Genomic DNA, 18788 nt, shown 5'->3' on the forward strand with positions numbered 1-18788 from the left:
GCATGTTCACACACATGCACACCCAGTGTGGAAGAAACCACAGACAAAGTGATTACTTCATGAGTCACGATGACAATGAGATTAGGCAGCCAAATATCAAAACACAACTATTTATACACACACAAGCTACAAGGACACACATGCACACACAGAGGCAAACACATCCTTGTCTTAATTTGGCAGATTTCCATAAATTGATAAATGAGGAGACAGGTTCTAACCAATTTCAGGAAAAAAAATCTAAGAACCATTTAAAACCAAAGTGCAGAAACACTGCTCAGCATGAAGAACCAACTTTCCTTAGCTGCTTTAAGCAACGACTACTTAAATCAAAGTTAATGGTCCAGAAAGTTCAAAACAGCAGCTCAGAGCACAGCAGCAGATGGAGCCTTAGATCCGGAATCAGAAGAGCTGAGTTCAAATCCAGCCTCAGTCACACACTAGATGGTGACTCTGGGAAAGTCATTTCATCTCTGCTCGCTTCAGCTGCCTCATGTGTAAAATGGGATCATAGCAGTACCTCCCTCTCCGGGCTGCTGTAAGGACCACCTCAGAATGCCACAGAAATGTTGGCTATTACAACAGTAACTACCATTCCTTCCTTAGCTAGAGATCTGCACGCTGGCAAATGGGCAAGGTGTGCCCTACACACAGAACACAAACAAACTGAAGTCTCCGTTCTGGGGCTATTCCCAAGACAGTCTTAGTTTCTTCTCATGGATTTAGACAGAGAAGGCTCCTTAAAGATCATCAAGTTTACAGGATCATTGATTCAGAGGTCACTGAGCCAAATCCCTCATTTTCCAGACGGGGAAACCGAGGCAGTCACAGATCAGTAAAGCGATGAGCCTGGGGTCACAGAGCTGGCGTTCTGTCCCCTTTCTCTTTAATGAGTTCAGTTCACTTGTTTTAAGATGATGAAATAGGCCCCATGAAGTAAAGACACTTGCCCAACCTCCTTGTGGCCACAGGCAGCAGCGCGGGGAAGAAAGCCTTCTCCCCATGCTGCAGAGTGAGGCCTGACTAAGCCTGCCCTCCACTCCACCCACCATTACCAGACTCAAGGCACCTGGAGGACCAGGGGCTTTAGCCCAGGGACCCAACTTCACTGATCAAAGACTTAAATCACACCCTGCCCCAATTTGGCAAACTGTTCCGTACGGTTTTCTCTTCTTCAATAATACTACAACACAGAGATTATGTGAGCAGTGACTCAGTGAACAAACCCTTACCATGGAGGGATGCAGGTACAAATATGGCATCATTCAAATTCGTACTGCCTAGTTCTACTGGGCTGGCACTACTTACCAAATTTACAACAGGATAACTCTGAATGTGCCAGTCTGAATACATGTGCCCCCTTTGGGGCTGGACCAGTCTGCAGCTGCCCTGTCCCTGTCTCCTGGCTACTCCTACCCCATCCTGCCCCTACGGCCGTCTCTTTTTTCTCTTCTCTTCCCTTCCACTAGGTCCTCAGCACTCCCTGAGCCCCTTGCTGACCAAGTTGCCTTCAGCTCAAACCAACCACCTGTGGACAGCCACAGAAGCAGCCCCTCCTTCCAGGAGACGCTGTATCTCTGACCACTTTCCAGAGAGTGCCATTCTCTGTCTCTCAGGCCTTGACACACACTGGGGGAGGAAGAGGACTGCCTGACCCAGGGTGCTCCTTCTGCTACCCAAGAGTCAGCAATACTCCGGAGGGTCCCCTCTATCCATCCACGTTGCTGCATTCTGACTTGTATTGACAACACATCAGCCTTCACATCAGCCTCCCTCCTTTCTCACAGCATTCAGTGCTCAGCTCACTCCTTCTATGCCCGCCCCATGTGCAGGGATTTCTATCCATGTAAAATACTCTCTCTGACTTCCAGTCAGTAACCCAAAAGAGTGCCCTTAAAGTGTGGTACAAGGACCCCTGGGGTCTGCAAGATCCTTTCAGGGGGTCTGCAAGGCCAAAATTATTTTCCTAACAATATTCAGTCATGTTAATCTTAACATAGTAAATACTGATAGATATGACCTACATAAACAAAAGTTCTTGGGGAGGAGGGTCCTCAACAATTGACGAGTACTAAAGGGTTCTGAGACCAAAGAGTTTGAGAACTGCTGCCTAAGATCTTACCACTGCCCACAAACGTGCTACAGATGTTGGTCACAAGGACACCCTCTCCAACTTCACAGTTCAAAATTGTTTCTATCTTCACCCATCACAGAAGTGGCTAGAGCACCAGGCCTGGAGTCAAGAGGACCTGGGTTCCAATCTAGCCCCAGACACTTACTAGCTACATGACCCTGGGCAAGTCACTTAACTGGTGTTTGCTTCAGTTTCCTCACCTGTAAAGTGGCAATAATAAAAGCCCTGCCTCCCAGAGTTGTTTTAAGGACCCAAAGAGAGCTATAAAAAGCCTAGAGCAGCACCTGGGCGCACAAGCACTACCTGAATATTGTCTATTATCACTTATTATCTTGTGGCAGTCTATCTGGAAGAGGTGCCAGAGCCACTCCCTGCCTGCTCCAATCTCTTCTCAGAGGGTGCCACGGAGATCACCCTCTCGCCCTCTCACCTGTCCCTTCCCATCAGCTCCTTTACTGCAACCCCCACAAAGCGCCAGGGCCTCTCCTGCATCGCTTCTCCCTGGCACTCAGCATGTCTCTCCCCAATCCTAAAACTCGTTTCCGTCCCTCACTCCCTCAACCTACCATCTCATTTCTTTCCTCTCATTCAAAACATCCGGAACAAAGGGTCTACAAGCCACATTTCCACTTTTTCAGCCCTTGCTGTCATCCCCAGCACTCTGCTGAAGCTCTTTTGGAGGTGACAAATGACCTCCCCAGAGACGCATCCAATGGCCTTTTCTGTGCGCACCTCCCCCTCTTCTCTCGGCTGCAGACACGTCAGGCCCTCAATGTTCCTCCTGTTCCTCTCACAGTTCCCAGCTCATCTTTCCAAGGTGTTGGAGAGCTGTCCGTGGTCCTTTTCTCTTCTGTATCTTCCTCCCTGGGCACTTCTAGTCTTACAGCTTTACCTGCTGGTGCAGAATAGTGGTCTCTGGGAACAGCGAGCTATTGCCAGGTGGGAGCAGCCGCCTCTGAAAGAGCACTGCTGAACATAAGGGCGGGAGAACCAGTGGGATGAGAGGCAAGCCTCGCAATGAGCGTACAGGAACACCACACCAGCTGCCAGTTACATTGTCCTTCGAGCTTTGCCAAGCACTAAGCACACACGATGATCTTGTTTGAATCTCACAATTAATCTGCAAAGGTTTTACACCATTTACAGAAGAGAAAACTCAGCCTAAAGAAGTTAAGAGGGAACCACAGGCGTGAGGATTCTAGTTCAGGGCTCTCTTTCCTCTGCCCACATGAGGCCCCACCGGAGGGTGGGGCACCATGGCTGGAGCCGATGAGGAGTGAAGCTGCTGGGTGCTCCTGGGGCCTGGCCTCTGGCAGCCCTGGCACTTGGGGCTCCGTGGCAGCAAGCAGACACCTAAGCAACGGATCCACTGTGAATCGCTGCCTCTTCCCCTTCACTGTGTAGGTTTCTGAAAAAGTAGCTTAGGGTGCTTAGAACCCTTAGAAGAAAAGAGTCACCTTCTATCTCCTTCTGAGGTTTGTGACTCCACATTCCAATCTGCAGATGTCAAGTGCAAGAGGAGTAACCTTCCAGCTATGGGTGGCTGATGGAAGCCTTTATGGTCACCAAGAACTCTCTTCTCACCAGAGTGGAGACCAGTTGTTAAAAAAGCCAAACTTCCTCCAGGGCAAGGCACCCTATTTGTCCGGCTTGTAGCTAAAATAAAGTCCCCTCCCCTAAATAAGACGCAGCCCTTCAACATCCACGCTCCTTCCTGCAGTAGTACAGAGGCTCCCTGGTCCTCGGGGATGCCCCAATAGCTTTGCTTCCTCTTGCTCTCCTCCAATGACTTGCTATCTCAGCTCACACTGTTCCCTGGGCCTTGAATGCCTTCCTTCCTACTCACTCCTGCGAAACAAATCCACAGCCCAGCTCCTTTGCAGTCTGCCTTCCCTGACAGGGTTGAGACACTTCCGCCCCAACACAGGCCTATGAAACACATGGTTCTGCTGTCTCTCTCAAGGCATCTTTTCATGCATTACCTGGGTATGTGCCATAATCCTGATAAATCCTGATAAAAGGTATTAAGGTTCATGACTCTTAAGTGCCCTATTGCTCCCCCAGGACCTAGCCCAGCCCATGCTTATTCACTGTTTGCCAAACTGAATAACAGATTAAAAAGGGAAATAGAAAAAGATGAATAAATTTAAGGATCTTTGGATTTTATACACCAAGAGTTTATTTGAACCAGAGAGTGACAGAAAATGGACCCTGAGTAAGGGATCACTGGTTCTATTTCTACAAAACTGGACTTTGTTCAATTTGAGCTTTAATCTCTTCCCTTTCAATTATGTGATTTGTATGTTGCCAGGAATGTCTCTGGCGAGAACGAGAATTATTGACAGACAGCTCTGCCCTGAACCTCTCTTCTCACCCACTTACCTGAGTCACCACTGCTAGCAGGTGGAAGATCATCAAAAAGCAAAGATCCCCCTGACCCTGAAACACAGCAGAAGCTCGAGTGAGCCGAGGACAAGCCTCCCTCCAAGGCCTCCTTCTCCCAAAGCGGTCCCACCAGGACATCTCTCCCCAAAGTGGGCTGACATCCACTCACAGCTCTCCTGCACCAGCCCCGAGACAACTGACCCTGGTGGAAGCAGGAAGCGGCCTAGACTTACCTGATACTAACCCTACAGAAACCCATCATTGTCAAAGAAACAGAAATCAGCTGTAAAGATTCCATTTCATCTTAACCAGTACAACAAATATGGCTGCTAAATACTCAAGACAAATCTGTTCGTGTTGCTTACGCAGGATTTTCTCAGGGCTGCCTACTAGCTACGAGCTGATTTTCTGCCTTACCTGATGCCATAGATTCAAAACTCAAGACAGTCCAACACCTATAACATCTGTGTGTTGAAAATGGGGGAAAGGGAGAAAGATTGAGACAACTACAATCCCAGGATGAGGAGAGAGGTTGACACACACCTGGGAGAGCCTGAAGACTGTACCTGAGTCAGCACTGCTAGCTGGAGGCAGGTCATCGAAAAGCAGAGATCCTTTCTGCACATCTTTCCCTGAAATACAGAGAACAGGCTTAGAACATACTGATCAGATCAGAGGAAGAATTCTCAAAAGAAAAAAATCTATATGATAAAAATGCCCAGGGAAAACTGCCTTTAATTCAATGACTTTCCCAGCTGTTACACAAAATCACACATTCTGTTCTATAAATAAATCACATTTTTGCTAAATACTCACATGGACATTCTCACAGCTCCTATCTGGTCACACAATACACATTGACTATATATCTTTTATAAACTTTTATTTTGGGAACAAAAAATAATGACCAACATTTTAAGGACTGTCAGGTCTTTCAAAGACAATGACAAATGGAAACTCCTGTTACAGCACTGCCATAACGCTGATATCCACACTGCTTAACCTGATTATTCTTTAAAACAAAACCTAAAAGAAGACTGTAACTGCCCAAAGGATTCAGCAAAGTAAAGATGAGCTTCTAGCGCAGGTTCCCAAAGCCTACTGCCTCCAGGGGTGCTGGGACGATCCAGGAGGCCAGGAGTAGTTTGAAATGATGCGAATTAAAAAACACAACAAAAAACCATTAAAGGGTTAAAGAAAGTAGATTTCTAGGGGGATGCTGTATAGTTTTCTTTTGTTTTAAACAGGGGATGGCAGGCCAAATAAATGTGGGAACCTCTGTGAGAATAGTTCCGTTTCATAAAAGTTCAAGATATGGGAATCTCTAATTAACAAGGAGACGTGCCCCCAGATCACAGACAGCATCAAAAGCTAACTCAGAACCTGGTCTGCCTATGACATGAAGCCGTTGGAAAAAAGGAAAGCGCCTTAGTGCCTGCCCATCTCTTTCTGTGCTCACTCCCCTGTTAGTAGGTATGACTTGGATGAAGAACCAGCAAAGACTTAAAAGGAGTTTTCAGACAGGCAGGAGAACCAGGAGAAAGTAGTATCATGAAAATCTGAGAAAAGAAAAGTATCGAGGAAAACAGTCTTAAGGGGTGTAGGGAGACCAAGAAAGGCGAGGACTGAGAAAAGGTCATCAGACTGGGCCATTACAAAACCACTGGTACAGTACATGTGGCCAGTGAGCTTTTCTACGATTCTCAAGACCTCTCAAAGTAATTTCAGTTACCTTCCTGGTCTGGAATAACAAGAAGCCAAAAAACCTCAATGAACCAAGCCAATTGGAAGGCTAATCCTGAGCATGTTCCCTTAGGACTCCCTTCGTCCCCATGCTCCAAGCAGCAGGTTTGCACAAGCTGCCCCAGACTCTTGCAATGGACTTCTCTCACCAGACCACCACACCTCTCCCTTCCCAGGGCTGCAGATTCCAATAGCAAGAATTTGCTGAGGCTGCAAAAATATCAAGGACCCAGATGCTGATGTGCAGCAATGGCTCTGCGTGGTACGGAACCTGGGGTCAATTCAATGCCCTCCCTCAGAAGTCACCTGGGACAAGTGAACTGTCCAGCATGGGAAGAGGCTAAGATGCCTCTGAGCTTGAGTCACCGCCAAGGTAACTGGTATCAAAGGGGGGAATTGGGGGAGGCAGCAAGTGAGCAACTGGGAAAATAAAGAAAAGACTGAACTTGCCAAAGAGCTCAGGAAGAATACCTTGCACATACGCAGACAAACTAACAGGAAGGATATTAAGAGCAGAAAAATATATGGCCTCCCGGCTCAGGGAAAAGCATCTAGACATAAACGAATTAGTGCTGCAAGACACAGGAAAATGAGTCTACGTAGGATGAAGTGGAGGACTCAGTGGATTCTGAAGAGGGCACAGAACCACTGTAGGATGTTCCTGAATGGTTAAAGATCAATAAGAATTATGAAACAGAATGTATGGCTTGCATAGTGGAAATAACCAGCAGAATAGAAAAACTTGAATCTATGGTGGTAAGCCTCATGAAGAGACAAAAGAGAGAATTAATGGATTGGGAATGAAAATACCTAGAAGTGAAGGACAATATGGAAGAAAAGAAGCAGAAAATAGTAATATTAAAAAAAGAAAGCAAGACCTCCAGAAAAGCAAAACATACTGATTTCAAAGAAAGAACATATAGACAAAATTTTAGGATTATAGGTCTCCTAAAAGATCACAAGTCAAAAAACCTGAACACCAAAAATTCAAGAGATAGTACAAACCAACTGCCTAGAACTTCTGAACACAGAAGACAATGTACCAAGTGAAAGAATCCACAGAACACCTCCAGAGAAAAACCCTGCGTGGACAACTCTAAGATGCAGAGTAGTTACATTTAACAATCCCACTACCAATAAATTCCTCAAGTGACCAGTAAGTCAATAAACATTTATTAAACTACTACTATTTTGCAAGGTGCCCTCAAGGAACTCAGTCTAATGAGGGAGACAGCATGAAAACAACTATGCAGAATTGAGCTAGATGCAGGATAAATTTGGGGGAAAGCCCTAGAATTAAGGTGAATCAGGAAGGGCTTCCTGTAGAAAGTGAGATTTTAGCTGGGACTTGAAGGAAGCTGTAGAAGCCAGCAGGTAGGGATGAGGAGGGAGAGCATTCCAGGAATGAGAGACAGCCAGTAAAAACATGAAATATCCTGTTCCAAGGAAAACCAAGAGGACAGTGTTAATGGATCATAGGGTCTGGAGGTGGAGAATGAGAAGGTGACAGAATAGAAGATTCTTGCTATGGGACAATATCCTCTTTATCACTTGTAGGAATTGCTATTTCTAAGAGTGAGCTCAAGAAAAATGGAGGCAAGGGGTCAAGATCTCCAAGGCAATGAGAGAAGCCAAAATAGGTGCCTCAAACTTTTAATTCCAAGAGGAATACAGAGAATAAAGGGCTTCAACAGAGATAGGGACCCTGAATCAATGAATAAAAGTCTAGGACAGAAAAAGAATATAAGTAATGAGAAAAAGGGAAAAAATTCTTTTTAGAAAAAGACCAAGAAAATTAAAATTTAAAAACCAATGAACAAAATACACTGAAAGAGAGGAAGGGGGGAATTCTACTCGACTGCTTAACTGAGATGCAAAAAGAGAAGAATTAAATAACTAGAGAAAATGGGGGGTGGGTGGGGGAGGAATGAGTTCAGTGTTGGACTGGCTGAATTTAAGAGGAGTGTGCAACATCCAATGTGAAGTGGCTAAAAGGTAAGTGGTTGGTGGGGACTGCCAGGAGAGGCATGGAACAGACAGAAAAGCTGGGTCTTGTCTGCACTGAGATGACACTGAAGCCCAGGGGAACAGAGCCATCTACACCAGCCCTTTCCTTCTCCCTTCTCAGGAGAGGACTTCATGGAAATCACTGGAGAAAAAAATGGAGGCTATCTGTCTAGAGATCCAGTTATGTATCCTGGGACATCTAGAACTAGTTGTCCTGTAGGCACACCCAAAGCTGAACTCATCTTTGATCCCAAACCCTGGGGCAGACCCCCATCTTGTGAACCTATGAACATGAGGACGTCACCATACAGGTACCATCCTTGACGTCTATCTGAGCAGCTGCCCTGGCTCGTTGATGGAACCTCGACATCTCTCCCATCTGTCCCCTTGTCACTGCCCTTGTTCAAGTCCTGACCATCTCTTACACATCTCTGCTTTTGCCGTGCTGGCCTTCCACACAGCTGCCAAAGTGACCTTCCTAAAGCACAGCCCTGACCAGGTCAGTGCCTACTCAGGAAACAACGGGGGCACCTTACAAACTGGGGGGTAGGCAAACTCTTCCACTGGCATTTAAAGCGCTTTACAACTGGACCCCAGCCTATTTTCCCCAGACTCACTGGGCATTATTCTCCACCATGTGCAGTCCAAACTATCCTTCTAATGCTCCTCCTGTGGCCAGGAATTTACACTGGCTTTCTACCATGCCTGCCTAGAAAGCTCTATTTCTTGGAACACTGTTTGCTTCAAAGCTCAGCACAAGAGTTCTTCTATGTCTCTAGAATACACAAGTATTCCTTGACCCAGAGGATCATAAATCCACAGGTGGACGGGACCCCTTTTTTATAAACAAGGAACATGAAGCCCAGCCCAAGGTCACCCTGCTCAGTTTCAGGTGGGATTTGAACACAGGGCTCTGCCCGAGGCTATGTGCTGCTATTCTCCCCACAGTGAAAATGGAAAACAGCTGGTCCTTAAGAGTCCATATTACTGTCCCGAATTACTGTCCCCTAGCTGATTCTCAATTAGCAATGTGCCACACTCAGCCTCCTCCAATAAACCACAAGCCCGCACTAGTCTAAGGCCTCTGAGAATGCTCTACCTCCCAGCAGGCTGTCACTTACTTCATGCTACATTCACATCCAACTTCTGGTCCTTTTGGACTTTTTTCTCCTACTGTACTTCAGCATAAATGACTGCACATCTTCAATTAATGACATTTTTTCTTTTCTCATTGACTGGGCTGCCTCTCGTTGCTTTGTTTCTGAATTACGTTTGAATCTGCATCCTAGCCTAACTGGAATTTTAGTCTCTGCCCTTACAGGTTGCCTGCAACCCTAAGCTGCCCCTACCTTGACTAAATCAGAGACTAAAATAAAAAGTATTTACAAATGAAACAGCATTAAATCCAAGAACAAGCACCTGAGCCGACTGCCAACTATATTCCCCCCTTTTAACAAACACAGGACACTGTCTCCTGATAATCAGTCACACTAGTGACAGTCACTGACAAAGGAAGCTTCTTGGGATCATGCCATTCTACCAAGAGTAACAGCAGAAACCTCATGGGCACACACACATTTTTAGGCTACTGCCTTGCCTGCCAACCCCATGAGCAAACAGTACAATTATTATATACATTGGACACGGAAGAAACAGGCTCAGAGAGACTAGGTGATGTACCACCCAAGGTCACACAGCCGGTCATCAGGCACTGACCTCAGGCCTCCCGAGTCCCATGCTCTCTCTATAATACCACACTGCCCAAATCTTTGTCAATTAATAAGCATTTAGCTGGAGCTCACAGTCAGCCTGTCTGGAGGGGGAGCTTTGTCAATAATGAAGACAATTCCCAGCTGGTCTGGTCTCCAGGAAGGCCTTCCCAGGGTCCTCCCAAGCCATCCCTTCTATGTCACCATCTGTTCAGCCATTCCCTGGCTGATGGGTCCTTTTCCACTTTCTCTGATCTCTTTGGGCAACAGGCCTGGTGGTGGTATGGCTGGGTCAAAGGGCATGCAAGTGGAGTGGGGGATAGACTGCTTCCCAGCATAGCTGGACCCGCGCTGCTTTTCCATACTTTCTCACCTTTTCCTGGACCCTAAAATCAAAGGCTCCAAGAGCCAGACATGCAGGGGAGACAGTCCACACGCTACTTCACTAGAGAAGACATGTGAAATCAACATATGGTTAACACTGATTTATTTTTTAAAAGCTGTTTCCAAGGTAAGCCATCAGTCCAAACTTGAGTCCAGTTTCCTAAGGATCAGTGCACAGGCAGGGATTCCCAATAAAACGTGGGCAGCCGGGGCGCCTTTGTGCCATCCCAAAGAGATGCCCGTACTTAGGGCTTTGAGTACTTTATGGGATTTGAATTAGTTGCAAACTGTAACACATGTACATGTTCTTGGTTAAACTGAATATTTAATTAACCCCCTATTTTCTTTTCTTTCTTTGTTGGAGGGGGGAAAGGCAGGGCAATTGGGGTTAAGTGACTTGCCCAAGGTCACACAGCCAGTAAGTGTGTCAAGTGTCTGAGGCCGGATTTGAACTCAGGTACTCCTGACTCCAGGGCATGTGCCCTACTCACTGCGCCACCTAGCTGCCCCATTAACCCCCATTTTCAAATTATTTTGGATCAGGGTATTTGTACATTTGTTTGTGGCCACAATCATAAAGGAATGACAGATGATACTGGTCACAAATATGCCCCTAACCCAAACTCAATGTGCACAATAGCCCTGGCAACACACTTGATTTTCGAAGAAGATGCTTCAATCCTATGACTAAGTTCCTGAAATTCTGATCAGGTCCCCAAATCCCAGGTAAGAGAATGGTAAGGAACTGACCAAAATGACCCCGGAGGGAGTAACCCTTAGGGAATGGCTGGGGCTACAGCCCCACGTTTATGGAGAGGAAGTGTGTGGTGCTCTGGCTTGTAAGCCAGAGGAGCTGAGCTCCAACCCAGCCTTGGACACAACCTAGCTGTTTGGGGTACCATCGATCTCCCACTCATCACCACCAAAAGTTGCTGAGATCTGCTAGACCCTAAAGAGAAGAAAACGACCCCTTGGGCCCATCCAACCCACCCAATAAAAGTCTTAGAAAAGCCACCTCTATTCAATGACTCCATTTGCTCACTATACACTTTCTTTTCAACAGTCTGCAGTCTGGCGTCTGGCTCCCTGATCTACTAAAAGTTTTTTGAAAGGTCAGTACTAATGACCACCTCCAGTGGCCTTTCCAATTCCTCACTGTCCTAGATCTCTGCACTTCTGACACAGAGCTGACCCTCTGTAGGACTAACTGGTGCCTCTCTGGCCTCTGCAGCTGCTTTTCCTGGGTGCCCTCGACCTGGGCTATTCCTCGGGGACCTGTGACCCTCCTCCTCCTTTCCTTAGACAATCTCACTCTTGATGACTGCTTGTACTACCTACCTCACAGCACTCTGCTAAGGAAAGTTAACCCTGACCCATGGCAAACTTTCATGCAGAAAACTAGTCCAGTTTGCAGGGTTATTCTGACCCCCAAATGCATTTGTCCAACCTTGGTCTCTTTTCAGAGCTCACTGTCTTCTGGACATCCTACCAGTACCTCAGACTCAGCAAGTCCCACCAGCTCTGCTCCTCCTGACTTTGTGATCTCTCTGGTACCACTGTTCAGCTGGTCAGTCCCCCACCTTTGTGTTCTTGGGGTTATCTGGCTCTTCCCTCTCCTCACTGGCACATCCCATCAATTCCACTTCCCCAATACATTTCACAACTTCCCCCTCCTCCCTATTCCCACAGACATCTTCTAGACACATTAATCCTCTATTCCAAATGCTCAGCAGCCCAACCCTTCATGCTCTCTCTGCCCTAGCCCAGCTGTAAACACCTGGCATCCTTCTCATCCTGGCTCACCTGTTCCCTGTGCCAGTAATGGCTCCCCTCCCACTCTTCTCCAGCTGAATTCCTATTCTTTTTTTGAAGACCAACTGAAATGCCACCTCTTCTAGGAAACCTCCCTGGGGACAAATGGCTTCGTCCTCAAACTTCACAAACTCTCTGATGCACCAATAAAGTAACTGTGCGTATTTCTTTGTTTACATCTTACTCTTCAACTAGAAGGTACACTTCCAAAAGTAAAATGCCTCAGTTTTGTTTCCTTGTATCCCCCACGATGTCTAGAAAAAGAAGGAGCACAGGTATGAAATATCTGTGAGTGAACTGAAGAAGTATCAGCCAGCTCAGCCCATGAACTTCATCTGAGCCCCCAGAACACGCGCCACACTTCCCTCCCTTACCTGACTTCTCACTGCTGGACGGTGGCAGATCATCAAAAAGCAAAGGCCTTTTTTTCTGTGCTTCTCTCCCTGAAACACAAGCATCACAGAAGACTCACAATGCGCACAGCCAGCAAAGCTCATTTTCCAGATCCTTCCTCAAAGAAGGGAGGGGGTTGCACAATTCTGTAATCTATGAGAATTCAAATGGAAACATCCAGTTCAGACACAAGAAAGCTTGGGGGGGGGGGAACTAAGAAGCATTTTACACAGACCAACTTCATAACATTTCCCATCAGGCTCAGTGCTTTAGCCATGGACACCACTTGCTCACTCACTCCCAAAGCTGAACTAACAGCTTCACTTAAGGTCCACCTTGGATGTCCTACTTCCTGATACGTCTCCCCATTTTCCCCCAAAGAGAGGGCCCTCCTTTGATCTGAAGGCAGAAGCTTTATAAGAAGGGAACCTGAAAAACTAGTTATGCCAATAACTGTGGAATTTCAAAAGTAATGTTTTCAATTTCCATAAACCTTTAACAAAGACAACCCAGTCCAGACCCAAGGAGATGAAGACAGATTATTTACTCATGCTTTTCTGGCAGGACTACTGTCTTCAATTTCTTTTTTTCTCCCTACGTGGAGCCCTGCTTTGAACACATTATACGTGAATGAATGACAAATGGACATAAGTGCTTTGGAACCCCCATGATAGAAATGTAATTCAGTATTTATCATGTGGGCATGTGCAAGCCACTGGGGAATACACAGTAAGTAATGGAATAGTTCCTACTGCTGAAGGGCTTAGGATCTAAGAGGGGACAGAAGGGAGGCACACAAATAGCTCCAACAGAATCAAGGGCACTGGCACCCTGTGGCATTAGAGATGGGGAGGGCACTGTAGGATGGGGAAAATGAAGGAATGTTCCTAGACAAGACAAAAGTTTCTACTGGCAGAGGTGGGGGCAGGAGATAGCAGACGAGATCAGTAAGTGGTAAGGAATTCGAGTCTGCCTGATAGGGTATGTACCAAGAGAAGTCGGAATAGAGTTGGGGCTCGGACCGGGGACTTCATCAATGGTTTTCTCTGTAACTTGTACTTGGAGCGTTTGATGAAGGGTCACGTGAGTGGTATGGATCAGAGGTGGACTTTGAACCCTGTTCTTGCTGGCTCCAGGGCCACCAGCTCTCCATCTACTTTCACCACACAGCCTCTTCTGGAAAGCAGGAAATAGGATACAAGGCAGGAAAAGGAAGTCAGCGGCAGGCATTTGGGAGAGCGAGGCAGCCACAGTCAGACTTGCTGTGGTCTGAGAGAATCAGGAAAGGAGGGAGAGTGGAGGCAGAGGCACATTATGGGGATGCTTCTACCACAGTCTCTGTGAGAGATCAGACAACGGCGAAGCTGAAAGGCAGAGTAGAGGGGAAGGTGACGTTAATAAGCAATCTAGAATCAACAGGTGACAGAAGCAGTCAAGATTAAGAATGAAAAGGAAAGCTAGTGACTTATCCCACAAGGGATCCTAAAGTCAGAGAACCCTTTTATGGCTTATAACTCACACCTGGAGACAGCCACTGCTGCATCAGCCCTTACAATATCATCCCTTCGTGCTCCTAGGGCTCTGACTTCAAGGCTGAGCTCCAAAAGGAAAGATAAAGAAGGGATTCTGAAGGATGGAATCCCTGGTGAGTTCCACCTCTACTAGAGAATTTCTTTAGTGAATAGTATAAAAATACATTTCTGAGAACTGTGTAGTATGTGATACATAAACCTGAAGATTTTTTTTGAATAATTCCCCAAGAAAGGGGACTAAAAGAAACGTACCTACCAGTTAAAATCCTCAGAACTGATAAATACAGAGTTAAATACAGAAATTAAAGACAAAGGCTCTATCTAATGCATAAGGTTTTGGAAATGTCAAGCCAAAAATAATCTTTGCATAATTTAATAAAGGTCAACAAGCTAGCAAGAGCCAGGATGAAGGAGGTTCAGAAATGGAAAACTCTCTTTGCTTGGAGATTTAAAGTTAGGGATACCTCCCTACCCTATGGGCTTCTATTAGGGAGTTTAGTGGCAAGCTGTACACCAGCAGAGGTGGCTTCTGGGGCAGATGGGTTTGAAGCAACTATACCTGACAAACTAAAGGTCACTTTTAAAGGCACATTATAAAAAAACAGTGACAAGTTTCTTTACAACTGTTTTACATATAAATGTTTTGTACACTGCAGTTCATATTTAGTAAGCTACAACAAATCAAGTTTTTAAAAATGGAGATCTTACTAATAAGGGTGAACCTTCCCTCCAACGAAGACATTTTTCCTACAACAGCTCTTGATGAGCCTCTCTCAGAACTCCAGAAGATCAGAGATCTAGAACCAGAGGGAATGGGAATCTCACAGACCATTTAGTCCACTAGGTCACGGACCTCTCCTCAGAATGCTGATTTTTAAATGCATAAAGTACAAAAAAACCCAGTTTTACTGAAATAGTTAAAAACCACACATATACGGACCTCAGATTAAGAAACCCCGAGGTGCCAACTCTGTCATTTTACAGACAACTAAAGGTCCCACGTCTTGATGGTGGAGACGGAATCTGAACTCAGGATCTCTGATTCTAAAGCCTGTGCTCTTTCCACTGGTCCAGGTGTCCAGGGATAAAGGTATCCATACTCTTCAGGGCAGCCTCGATTCACTGTTGGGTGGCCTGTTTCTTCTAGACTCTAAGCTGAGATCTTTCTAACTTAGAACAAAGAGATTTATTGCTGGAAGGGGCCTCCCAGGTCAACCATTTCAAAAACTCCTCATTGAATAGGTGAAGAAGTTGAAACAAAAAATGTCACAATGGCTGGCTCCAGCTTGCACGTGGGGCAGTAACCAGAGCCAGGGCACAAACCCAGCTCATGCTTCTCAATCCAGGGTGGCACAGGGCTTAAAGTATAGAGTCACCTACTAAGCGCCTGCTGCTTGCTTGATGCGGAGCCAGAGGAGCTGGGTCTCAATTCTGGCTCTATTATTTACTGGATGTATTTTTCTCTGTAAAGCAGATGGGGAGGAGCCAGCATAGGGAGGACACAGGCTACAGGAATTCTTTAGCCTCTGCCTGAATGCAACCATCCACGCAATGCCACCTCCCCCAGCAGGCCATTCCACCAATCTTCAATCATTAGAGAGCCTTTCTTCTAACATCTGCCAATGTTCCACAACAGCCATCATGTGTTGACCTCACAGGAAATACTTTGTACATGTCAAAGCACTGAAGAAACAGGAATGACCATGATCAGGCCTTGCCTCAGTCACCTCTAAGGTCACATCCAGATCACTCCTCAACATGGTCACAGACATGTATTTCTTGATGTCTCTCTTAACACCCTGAGATAGCTGGGTAGGACTAAAGAGCTGGCCTCCAATTAGACACATACTGCCTGAGTGAGCCCAGGCAAGGGCAACTCTCCAAGACATGAAGTGGTAAGGAAGGTTTCCTTCACACCTGGATCACAATTCTGGGCCAAAAAAGTAACTCTGATAGGAACAAGCTATTCCAAATGCAACCGGACCAGTGCAGAGTCAGGGGACACTGCAGCCACTAATCTGAACAACACACGTCTATTACTTTTAGGGAGGCCTGGAACGTTCATTTTCCTGCTATCAGGTCAGTCTAGGGACTCATCGATAACTGAGTTTGCTGAGGGTTGTTGAGGTCATGACTTGTGAGGCAGGACTGCAACCCACATCTTTGTGACTTGATCCAGAACACCATGCTAGTTTTTCCTATTAATATAGCCCTAAAAAATGTTAGCCCTGGCCTCATACATATGACATACGCATTAACACTGGTCAAGTGTGTCTTGTAGAAGGGAATTTCTCAGGCCTCAAGTGGTAGTAGTAGTGGCAAGGGCCCTGAATGCGGAGTCAGGAGTCCCAAGTCTGAAACTCACATCTGCTACTTATGACCTACCTAACACTGGTCAAGTCAATGTAGTTTTCTAAATCTCAGAAATTTAGTCTGCCTCCTCTCACTGAATGACTGTAGAAGCCTTTCAATGCATAAGTTTGCATGGGTCAATTTAATCTTTGACCGGTCTCGACCCAACTAGATAATCTTGGATTTGGATCCTGCCGTCTACAGTATTAACTCTCCTTCCCAATTCTGAGTGAAATACGAATCCGATCATTACCCTGATCATACTGGCTTCACCTAAGTCACTAATAAAACCAAAAAGATGGGGTGTGCATAAAGCCCCACGGCAAGCTGACACAAATCTGTAACACTGTCTGGGTACGGAGTTAGAAATTCACTGGTCCTCAGTCTCACATTTTTTCTTAAGGACATCATGAGCATTTCTGTCAAGCATGCTGCTGCCACATTGATACGCTAAGTCTAAGAGATGGAAGAGCAACCATAACCCACAAGCCTTGCCTCTACATAATTTGAAGCAGCTTCTTGTCCTCAAAATGGTACTAGATGTTGCGTGGTGGGGGGAGAGTGCCCACTGTCATTAATAACTGACACCCAGCATTTTAAAACCTTCAAAGTGCTTCGTGTATATCATCTTCACGTGAATTAGAGAGGGGAGATCTGAACAGCGGGTACAGCACTAGGCCAGAAGTCAGGAAAGCCTAGGATGGAGTCCAGCCTTAGACATTTACTTGCTATTTGACCCTGGCCAAGTCATCATGCTTCACGGGTAAAATGGGAACCAAAAAAGTGAACCCACCCCACCGCAGAATCTGCGAATTCAGCAGCTACTACGATCTCACCGATCCTCACAGCAGCGGGAGGCAGACACTACAGGCACTGTCCGCATTAACAGCTGAGCAAACAGGCCCAGAGGCATTGGGGGACTCGACCCCGTCACTCAGGTAACAGAACCAGGCTTCCAATCGAGTCTTCCGTCAACCCCACCCACTAACCAAATAAACCTGAAGACCAGAGCTTCCATCAGGGCCCCTAATCGCACAGCAGCCTCGGATGTTGGCCTGCCTAGGGCCCTACCATTTCTGAAACAATATGGAGAACGTGGGTGGATGTGAAAACAGGAATGGAAATGCACTGAAGGTATGGAGACTCCCTGGGATGGGCAGAGGGCAGGGGTCCTTGATCGTGGTTAAAGTTCCTGGGGCGGGGGCTGGAGGCAGCGGGGAGCGGCAGCACGGTCCGGGCTGGGGACCCCTCCGAGAACGAGCCCAGGGCTGATCATCGCCGTCGCTCCGGGGTCCTCGGCCACCGACCTTGCAGGAAGCTCCCCCTTGCTCCCGGGGTCCGCAGTCCTTTGGGCTGGGTGGAATTCCACCCAAGAAGGGTCTCCGGTATCCCTTTCAAACAGGGGGCGGAGGGGCTCGGGCCCCGCGAGGCACGGGGAGCTTAAGGACACGTTTCCTCAGGGCGGACCCACACAAAGACCGGGAGGGGGGCGGTTTGAAAAGCGAGACGCGGACAGCCATCCCCTAGCGGGAGCCCCCCAGGTCTGGGGCGGAGTTCCCAAAGTTCCGGCCCCAGGACCCCCGCACGGCGGCTGTCCCGGGCAGGAAGGGCCCTTCGCCAGCCTCTCAGGGCGCGACCGGCACTCGAGGAGGGATTTCTCCCTGCGGAGGTCCCTGGGACCCCCGTCCAGCCCCCGCTAGGGTCCGGCGGTCCCGGCAGCCAGGGAGCCCCGGGGAGGCAGGGGCCAAGGGGCGCCCCCACGGAAACGCCCCAGGCCCGCGTGGGCCCCTGTCTTCCTCCCGCGCCCTCCACGTGTACCTGGCGGGCCCGGGGGGGGGGGGGTGGTCCCCAGTCTGTGCTCCCTTGGGGCCCGGAAGGGTGAAGGGGAGGGAGCAGGGGAAGATGGGAAAGAAAGGGGGAGGGGAGGCGGGGAACGGAGAGGGGGAGGGGAGAGAGTAGGGGGAGGAGATGGGAGGGGGAGGTAAGGGGCAGGGGGGGGTGAGGAGGGGAGGGGCGAGGGAGGGGGACGAAGGGGGGCGGGGACGGCCAAGGCCCGGGGTCCCGGGTTCCTGGGGTCCTGGGTCCAGCCGCCCCCGCCCCTCCTGCGCCCGGAGCCTCACCGGCTGTGGAGCGGGGCGAGGGCTCCGGCTCCGGCAGGTCCCCGAACAGGTCCATCCGTAACCGGAACCGGGCGGCGCGCGCACGGAGCCGAACTTAGGCCGGAGAGAGGGTGGCGGAGGAGGAGGAGGAGACGGAGGAGGCGGCTGCAACTGAGAGGCTGAGGCGGGAGCAGCGACGGCGGCGGTCTCGGCCTCGGCCTGCTTGCTGCTGCCAATC

The 18788-nt window shown here is 47.9% G+C and overlaps 1 protein-coding gene across 5 annotated transcripts in view; it reads right to left on the reverse strand.

Annotated features, from left to right (window-relative positions):
* Window positions 1-18788, reverse strand: part of LOC118848279 (ILK associated serine/threonine phosphatase) — a 33186-nt gene extending 14398 nt beyond the window's left edge. The window contains exons 1-4 of one of the 5 annotated variants that reach the window (XM_036757109.1): window positions 18572-18723; window positions 12549-12617; window positions 5086-5151; window positions 4517-4573 (exon numbers count right to left, since the gene is read on the reverse strand). In XM_036757109.1, the coding sequence (XP_036613004.1) occupies window positions 4517-4573; window positions 5086-5151; window positions 12549-12617; window positions 18572-18626 (247 nt within the window). In that variant the 5' untranslated portion in view covers window positions 18627-18723. Of the gene's footprint in view, window positions 1-4516; window positions 4574-5085; window positions 5152-12548; window positions 12618-14807; window positions 14887-18571 lie in introns of those variants that run through there. The other 4 variants (XM_036757110.1, XM_036757111.1, XM_036757112.1 and 1 more) reach the window with 4 other exon arrangements.

This window comes from Trichosurus vulpecula, chromosome 4, assembly GCF_011100635.1.
Source record: "Trichosurus vulpecula isolate mTriVul1 chromosome 4, mTriVul1.pri, whole genome shotgun sequence".
In the NCBI taxonomy this organism is placed as follows: Eukaryota; Metazoa; Chordata; class Mammalia; order Diprotodontia; family Phalangeridae; genus Trichosurus; species Trichosurus vulpecula.